Source organism: Furipterus horrens, unplaced genomic scaffold (genome assembly GCF_987537825.1).
Source record: "Furipterus horrens unplaced genomic scaffold, mFurHor1.1.pri manual_scaffold_2, whole genome shotgun sequence".
Taxonomy (NCBI): domain Eukaryota; kingdom Metazoa; phylum Chordata; class Mammalia; order Chiroptera; family Furipteridae; genus Furipterus; species Furipterus horrens.
Genome location: NW_028327172.1, coordinates 144,317,641 through 144,327,210, shown reverse-complemented (window position 1 = coordinate 144,327,210; position 9,570 = coordinate 144,317,641). Strand labels below are relative to the sequence as shown.

The 9,570-nt window shown below is 38.8% G+C and overlaps 1 protein-coding gene across 1 annotated transcript in view; it reads right to left on the bottom strand.

Annotated features, from left to right (window-relative positions):
- Window positions 1-6,824: 6,824 nt before the first annotated feature.
- The window catches only part of MRC1 (mannose receptor C-type 1), an 85,798-nt gene continuing 83,052 nt past the window's right edge, over window positions 6,825-9,570 (bottom strand). Inside the window, exons 29-30 of the mRNA XM_090266570.1 lie at window positions 8,576-8,617; window positions 6,825-7,710 (exon numbers count right to left, since the gene is read on the bottom strand). Of these exons, the coding sequence (XP_090122696.1) occupies window positions 7,460-7,710; window positions 8,576-8,617 (293 nt within the window). The 3' untranslated portion in view covers window positions 6,825-7,459. The remainder of the gene's footprint in view (window positions 7,711-8,575; window positions 8,618-9,570) is intronic.

Here is a 9,570-nt window from a genome sequence, read left to right as displayed (position 1 = left end):
CATGTTATATGCAGTATTTTGAAATTCATTATTTTTACTCTTATATTGTCAGTCTTCCTAGAAATGGATCTATTAGTCATTTCAAAAATTCACCTTGCAGTTTGGTTTCAATGATCCTCATTATAGTTTGCTTTCCATGCCATTAATTTCTGCTCTTTATTTCCTCCCTTCATTTTTCTTGTCTTTCTTCAGCTCTTTCTGCAGCAGACTTTGCTGGATTTTACCTGACATTCATTCCTCCTTACTCCATTTATTTGGGGCAGCAAAGTGCACAACTAAAAAGCCTCATTTTACCAGACTCATTAGAAGTGAGGTTCATGGAGCACAGTTCTGAGATCAATGTGAGTGAAAGTTCGCTGGGGACATCAAAGAGGGCCTCCACCTGGAGTGACTCCACATGTGGCCCCAGTGAGGTGAGGAGCAAGAGAACAAGGCACCTCCTACTCAAGGTGAAGGAGCAAAAAGACAGAAGGAGCTGGGCCCTGGAGTTATCATCCAAGTCACTGGAGGGGTCCTCACTGCCTGTGCGTGGATCTCTGTGAGATCCTTCTGTCCAGTTTTCTGTTGATTTGCACCAAATGCTAGCACTTGTATACCTTGAGACAACAATGATATGTCTTGTTATCTTCAGACATGGAAAAGATCATCCTAATCCCTGTCGTTTGCCTTTTGTCACTGTCTCTGCTTTCCCACCCTGTATGCAGGGCTCTGAATTTTTGCCAAAGCTGGACATGCCTCTGCCTTGATTTTAGGCACTCCTCTAGAGTCTTGTCACCCCAGGGCACCAGTTCAACCCAGTGAGTTAGGCTCTGGTCCTCACTGGACCCAGTGCTTGAGAGAGTGATATTTCCTTCTTTGTCTTCTCTCCCATCATCCTCAGGGACTCCTGGCATAATGTTTTTGAAGAAAGTTGGCTCTTAGAAAAGACAGGAGGAGTCTTTGATGTCATACAATTCTGCCTTCTCTGTGCAAACCTCTGACGCAGAGGAGCACTGAAATGGTAACTTCTGGGTCAGAATAGGGCAGGAATTACAGAGGGTTTTGTTGTGTTCTGTTTTTTACTAATCCAAGAATAGTTAATGTTACAAAATTATCCTTACCATTTATTAAAGAAACAGTTTCCTTAACAGTATATTTTCCAGAAATAATTTCCCCAAAACCTTTAATTCAATAAATAACTACTTAATTCAATGAGCACATGTTTAAACCTGCTATGTGCAAGTTATAGCTTGTGTGAAGTACACAGATATGTGGTATCAAGGCACTGCTCTCCCACGTGCTTGGTCTAAGTGGGAGACCCTGGCCCACCCCAAACAACCCCAATGCAAAGTGATTAAGGGTGCTCTCTGTGCTGGAGAAGGAATTGCTCGCTCTGACAAGGAAAAAGAGTAGTGCTTCATTTTTAGTGGACAAAATCCAATTAGAATAAGAACTCAATCCAGAGATTTCCCTTTTAATTAAACTTGGAAAACTGAAAGGAAAATAAAAGGTAATCTGAACTAGAGATTCATAAAGACTGGGAGCCAAGAAATGGGGCCGCCCCACCTTGAGTGGTCAGCCTCCAGCCGTTCACTCTGTGTCTTTTGGCCTTTGCACCTTCTCCCCACACACCCCTCTGGGACCACTCCCCAACCTTCAGTGATCAATTTCCTAATCTTTCTCTCAGCCTCCTCAGCAGTGAAGTGAGGACAACCATCGAACTTACCTTCCTGGAGCTGCTGTGAGGATTCACAAAGTTAAATTAAACAATAATACAATTAATGACTTTCACACAGCACACAGGAAGTGCTTGATGGGGATAAGCATGATTTATATTTTCATGGTATCATACTCAGATATTTATTTAGCACCTTCCTATGTCACTGTATGTTAGTGCTACAGTGATAAGGGGACCTGATCACTGCCCACAGTCACAGTTTGTCAGAGAAAGAAAGCCTGGTAAACAGTCCAATGGAATGCAACAGGGTAAGTACTGTGATAAGGGTAAGTACAGCACATACTAGGTGAATCCCTAACCACATGCTGGAGCTATGGAGGGCCAATGGCATCTCCAGCATTTTTACCAGCTCTGCCAAGACAGTGCTGAAAGTGGCTTTAACCTTAGATTTTTTTTTTTTGTCAGCAATAATCTGCAAAATACATCAACCTCCTTGTTGAAAGTTGTAAGGTTTGATGGTTTCCATGTGATACGGGATGAGGCCTTTACCTCCATGGTCAGTATGGGTGGTACGTTTGCTGTTGACTCAACTCTTCATGCCCTAGTTGTGATCTCTGATGTCTTAGACATGAATCTGTGATGGTGTTGATCATCCAAATAATTGTAGTTCTGCTTCCTGTGTTAACTATGAAGTAGCCTGCTAGTATCTCCAGGGTGATACTTTTTGCAGATATGTCGAATGTTTGGGGAGCTGTGATGTTATGATGGGTATGTTCAGAAGAACAGAGTATGTGTATGTAACCACTGGCTCTTGGCTAGGTCCCAGCAACAGCTTTTGAGTATGTAGGTTACATTGTTGTCAATTTTCCATTTTGGTCCTTCCCAGAATTTTACTACTTGACACTTCAATAGGCAGTGGAAACTGAAATTGCATTAGTTGAAGAGAACAAAGTCAGAGCTGAAAAATGCATGAATTATAGATGTTGTTAGCTACCCAGATGATGTGTCTATTACAGCACTGAAATACCACATTTTTCACTCCGCTCCTCTTTTCGGTGACTTGCTTAGGGTTGAGGGCAGCTATCAAATTTTCTTTGGTTGGTTGATAACTAGAATTGTTAGAGGAGTGATTATGCCTCTCTCTACTAAAAACATACTCTCGTTGTCTTTAGGCTTCTTTTGTTTTCTTTCTTTCTTTCTTTTTTTTTTTTTGTCTCAGCCTATGTGTTGGCAGAGATGCCCTCTTGGCTAAATCATTCTGCTTCTTATGAGGAAGGGAGTAGTTTGTAAGTGGTCCTTTGATATCCTGAGGCTTGGCACTGGGGAATACACTTGGTTGAAGATAGTCCAAAAGAACACAGTGGCTTGGATTTCCCAAAGATCAACCTCAGGAAAGGTTACCTGATACTGCCTGGCTTCTCCAAAATTATTCCCTCTGCTCTTCTCTGCCTTCATGGAAACTACATAGTATTGAGATTTTGCTGACTTTCAAGGAAGAAATCTGTCTTTTGAACAAGTACAAGGAGGAAGCCCAAGGACAATGACTAGATAAATCTTGAGAGGATGCTCAGAGGACGGCTGAGATTTCAGAGGGCTGAGGCCCCCAGGTATCGTGCCAGACTCTCTGTGGCTTGGATGGGACTGGAGTCTGTGCCACCTGCTCAGTCGAAGGTCCCTCACTGTGTCTGCTTCCATTATGCACTGCAGGTTTGGCTTTGGGGTCTACACTGTGGCCTTGTGGAGAGTTAAAGAAGGAGCCCCAGTACCTGCTTTGTGACACACGGACCACAGGTGCTTGAGACCAGCACAGGTGTGTCAGCCGGGCCGCAGTCCACACAAGATGGTGGCTTATAGCAGAGGCAGGGGGAACAGACTCTTCTGAAAAAAACAACTCATATGTTATCCACATCTAGTTACAGCCTACAGACTCACGGCAGCAAAGGCCCCAAGAGAAGCCCAGATGTGTCCAGAAAAAAGTCAGGCCTTTCTTTCTATTATGAGACCCAAATCAGTACCATAAAACATGTAGAAACTGCAGAAGATGAGCCCACCTCTTAGCCTGGTTTCTCCTTGGAGGAGTCAAACCTTGCCAGATAAACAAACTGTCATATTCAGAGAAGTAGGTTCCTAGAGACTGTCGATCTCATACCCTCCCTTCTCCTCCACTGGAAATTTCCTCTCTCTGCCCCTGCCCGCTCAAGAGCCAGAGCCTATGAGCTTTGCAATAAACCCCTAGATTGGCAAGTGGCAGTCAGCAGTACCCACTTCAGGACCATCTGGAATTCATTTGTATATGTGCCACTGTGCCTGGCATATGATAGGGACTTAATCAAGTTCCGTTTTACCTTTATAGCCAAGTTTGACTCAGAATTCTCTGTGAAGTATTTGTTACAATTTTTCTCAAAAAAGCTGATGATAGTCATGAGCATTAGAAGGTTTCCATTTGCTCCCTTTTATAAGATGAACCAACTCTGACTCAGGGAGACTGATATTTTTATGAGATGGGGGTCTCCATGGGGACAAATAATTTTCTGTTTTTGCTCACAACATGGAGAAATGGTCCTTTTCACAAATATCTGAGGTTCTTTTCAGGATCATGTAATCACTGACCTTTTCCCTCCTGGTGCTAATTTACATTCTAAAATATTTATTAATGGTGATTATGAATGGGGATGTAGGAGCAGTACAGCATTGGGAGAATGTCTTAGTCCATTCAGGCTTCTATAACAAAATACCATACACCTTATAAACAACAGAACTTTATTTCTCACAGTTCTGGAGTCTGGGAAGTCCAAATTAAGGAGTCAGCAGATTCAATGCCTGGTGAGGACCTGTTTCCTGGTTTACAGACAGCTGTCTTCTCCCTGTGTCTTCACATGATGGAAGGGTGGAGGGAGCTCTCTGGGGTGTTTTTTATAAGGACTCTCATCCCATTCATGAGGGTTCCATTGTCAGGACCCAATCATCCCCCATAGGCCCCACTACTAACACCATCACATTGGGGTTACGTCTCAACATATATATTTTTAGAGGGTCACAAGCACTCAGTCTATAGCAAAATATAAGGGTGTTCAGGAAAAGAAGTACAGAAGTGGAATTTAGCATCTACAGTTCCTAGTTAATTGACAGAATGGAAAATCAGCAGCCTTCGTTAACTCCCATGCTATTTGGCTATATTGCTTTCACCCAATGGATTATGTAAGATTTCTAACAGCTTTGGGGAAATGTTATCTCAATGCAAAATGATTCCCAAGTGAGTGCTCATCAAAGTTGACTCTGCAGGGCTGCTTGTTGGAATGCAGACCCCCAGGACCCTGACCCAGCTCTACTTAATCAGAATCAGAAGCATGAGCCCAAAAGGCTCTGTATTTTGAATAAGCTCTCCATGTGACTCTTATTCCCCATCACAGTTTGAGAATATATGCCAAAACCCCAAATCAGGAGCAAGCCCAGAGACTCTTGAACTTTCTTGCCCTTAAACAAACAAACAAAACATTAAGTAAACAAAAAAGAGAGCCTGGTCACTTTGGTATGGTCTTAAATCTCCTGGAGAACTCTGTGTACATGAGCAGTACTCAGGCCCATGAGGAGAGAGCTGTGATAGGGTAGGTTTTCACTCGACCCGCAGAGCTAGTCGAATAAGATCAATAATCTTTGCCAAAACCAAATTGTGCAGATCTGCCATGAATAAATCTAATATTTTAAAGCCCCCACAGTACAGCCGGGATCTCCAGCCAATGCAGGGAGCCTTTCCAATATAAGTGTCTATTGATTTGAAGTAGTAAAGAGATTCTTAGGTTATACTGTAAATTAGTTAATGAAGAGAATGAAGAAAAGTGAATTGTATAAACATACAAGAAAAAAGATATAAAATTTTGTTGATTTGACACAAAATACCAGTCTCACCAAAAAATTGTTAATATTCCATTATAAAAACAATGTCAACAAACTGATTAGTAAGTACCACCAAATTTAATGGTCATTAAGATGACTCATTTTACATGCACGTGCGCGCACACACACACACACACACAAAAACAACCTCAAAATGTGTACCCTGAAATATTAGTACTTATATATGAATGAAATTTAGTAGGGGTTTTTACATATTTCACTAAAATCCTAAAATTTGTACCATGTTATCAGTAACAAGTTGTATAGTTGAAAGGACCTTTTCTAAACTATAAAATGTTTAAAATTTTTGATCAATCATGCTAAAGGCTGCGTTATCCTTCTATTCCCTCTATAAAAAAAATTACAAAACCATTGCCCTATAAAGAGGTATGACACAATTTTATGTCAAGCATTATTCTGGATGTTTTTGTGAAGAGCTTTTTTTGTTTTTGTTTTGTTCATTTTGTTTTGGATGAGATTAACATTTAAATCAGTAAACTTTGAGTAAAGTTAATCACCCAAGCAGAGCATAGCTGAGCCTCACCTGATCAGTCGAAGGCCTTAATAGAACAAAGAGCCAGAAGAATTCTGCAAGCCTTTGGACTCAAACTGCAGCTCTTCTCTGAGACTTCAGCCTGCTAGCCTATCCTGTATATTTTGGGCTTACCAAGTCTCCACAATAGCATGAGTCAGTTTTTAAAATAAATCGATCAACAGATGACACAGATGACAGGTAGGAAGGTAGGTAGATAGGTAAACAGAAGATAGATAGACAAATAGATGATAGAACAATGCCTTGGGAAAGGAGGCAAGGATGAGCTGGCAGTACGGTACATGTGTGAGATGTGGTACCTCCAATATATTTCACAATGTACATAAAACTTTAACTAACACAAAATTCTTAATCAAAAAGAATGTGTTAAAGTGCGAATAACATATTTAGAGGTCTAGTTCCCAGTAACAATGCCTTTGCTTGTTGAATTCTGAGCTGGGTCAATGTGATAAGGGAAGACCTGGGAGAACTATGCAAGTCATTAAGGAAAAAGTCATCTTATTCTTAGCATTTTAGTAACCTATTTGTTCCAAAGAGATGAAGAGTTTAAAGAATTCCTCTACTAATAAGATTATTTGAGAGTAAAGTTCAATGTAAAGTAAATGGATAAATAATTCCCATTTTTAAAAAATTTACACTTAACAAAATCACCAAAATACAAATTTGTTAAAAATAGACCTTGTCTTTGATGTTTATTTCACATTATCTAAGTACATCCAGTTATGCAAATTTACATTTTTATTTCACATCTTTGCATTCCTGATATACATATAACAGGACAAAGAACACCTTTGCAATATTCAGCCTCAAAACCCTGCTTGGGGAAAACAAGATTCTCAGCTGCCTTATTCTTCCTGCATGTGTACAAATACAATTCTAAATAATTGGATTGGACTGAAAATCAAATTGGTAAAAAGATAAAATGACTAAATTTTTATGCCACTTGAGGTAATTTGTTTTAAATGGTCCTCTAATTACTGAATTGTTATTCAATAGGAAACATTTCTTTGGGAACTCCTTAAACTGTTTCAGGAAGTTTAGTTGGTTGTTCCTGGGGCTCTTGTAATCTCCATGCAGCTGATAACAGCTATACACTGATGATGCTTAAGTATTGACATTACTGTAGTCACCTAAGATATTTTTTAAAGTGGTAGTCAATATTATCTCTCCTTTGTGAAAAAATCTTGCCAGGCTAAAAAATAAGCAATTATTTCTTCAATTAGGCAAACAAGAAAAGGCACAGGCCAGTGCAACACAGTCCTAATTTTTAAAAAAATAATCAGATCGAATTAAAGACTTTAACATTTTAGTTATAATCTTATGAAATTCAAATATATCTAAATCACTTTGTGATACTAGATGACTGCATGTTCATTCTGTTCAATGTTTCCCACAAGATCTTTTGTATCACTAATTCCTGCATTTGATCTACTGTTAAAATACAGGGTGTTTTCAAAAGTGTTCTCTTGAGGTAAATGCACACGTTTCTTCTTATAAAACAAATACACAGCGAGGCCAGCACCCATTACAATCAGCAAGATCACAGTGACGACTACCCCTGGCACACCGGAAGACTTTTTAGGAGGGTCCATCATCCTGGGGTCAGCTAGAAATGAATAAAAGCATTAGGAAAAAAGGTGAAGGGAGGCAGAAGGTAGAATGCTATAAAGAACAATAGAACTTCCTTTTTTGAAAAACTAAAATGCATAAATATTCTTTCCAATGACATTTGTCAAACAGAAATAGAGAACATGAAAACAGAACAAAGGATTATTTTAGATGTTAAGATTATTATTCAATTGCAAGAATATTCTATTCGTCTATGTAGCATGGAACTATATAGATAAACAATGTTTTAAAATATCTGTATCTGCTTCAAAATAAGTTAAGGCTGCTTACAAATACATTATATGAAGAGAAATGAATTATTACTGTTGATGATGACAATAAAAAAGCAAGTGAAAATATCAGGGGAAAGAGAAAATAAGAGTAGTAGAAATTTGGGCTCATGAGTGTAAATAGTTAACAACGGCACCCACGAGGTTAATAAGAAGGCTGCAGCAAGCCATGAATCTTACTGTTTTTTAGCAGCCAACAAAATGAGTGAAATAGGATGTTACCTAATTCAAATGATGTATAAAATTAAAGCCATTATTTAAAAAGAAAAATAAACCACAGGGATCACTGGGAGAACTTTCTGCTGTGGGTCTTGTCTTATAAGGCAACTCTTCATAACAGAATAATTAATGCCTTTAAAAACATCGGTGGTAAAACCAGCAACCTGACTCCAAAGCCTGATTTTCTACAGCAGCAATCAGGGGAGGCTGATGACACAGAAGACAAAGCCTAGTGCAGCTCAAGCAAGTCTGCTGAGAGTACAGGCCATGAGAAAGGGATTATTATAGTTTTTTTTAAAGAAACTATCTCAATACATTACTAATAAGAAACTTGAAATTTCATAATGGTCTTACCTTTTGTTGTCATTAATGTATGGGTAGGTTCAGCATCAACAACTGTTTGTAAAATAAGAAATTTATTAAATATTTGTAAAAATCCATAATAATTGCACACAGTATTATTAGATTTATGGAGACATCAAACCCTCTATTTTTGGTTATGATGATTGATATGATATGATATATGATATGATATGATTGATATATGATATAGATAGATCAGATCTGTCTGTCTATTTGATAACAGCATCCTACAGCTGTATGGTGAGTTTGAATATATTGGAAGATCTAAAAATTCAGGGGTGAGTAATAGGTTTACAGCTGTAACACAAGTAAGTAATAAAATAACTAATAATACAGCAATAAACTGTTTTTTGTGTACTCACAACTGTGAACCTACCTTTGCCCACCCCTGTACTGTCATCAGATTTGCATTTGAACCACTGATACGCACTCTCAAAATCTACCCAGTCTGCCCATAAAAATGTGTTCTCGGCTAGCGGTTTTGAAATTGGCCCATGGAAGCATTAGGTATCACAAACATTTGAATGAAAGAAAATAAGATCCCAACATTGCACCAAAGGATATGTGGTATTTTTAGAACAGAGTTTTAAAAGACTGAAGAACTACAAAATTCTAAAATAATAAAAATCTACAGGGGATGGAGTGTTTAATTCATTTACTTATATATATTATCTAATTAATAATTTAATATCTTGGGAAGGCTGTTGCGTGAAGTGGAATGGCATAAAAATATTATTAGAGTCCAGATGGTATCGTATCGTGGGCAAATAATACTATTAGTTCGCCCAGTCCCAGTTATTGCATGGTCTGCCACTCAGGTCTCAGAAGAAGCCTTAATTCGTCTTACAAGACTTATTCCTTAAATCTTATAGGATTTATTGCAATAAATTCTGATTCCCTTCCAGAACCCTGCTCCTTCCAGTTTGCCAAGGTGACTGTTTCACCTTTTCTTCTCATGGCATAAGTCTTTGCAGCCTGGCTCTCCA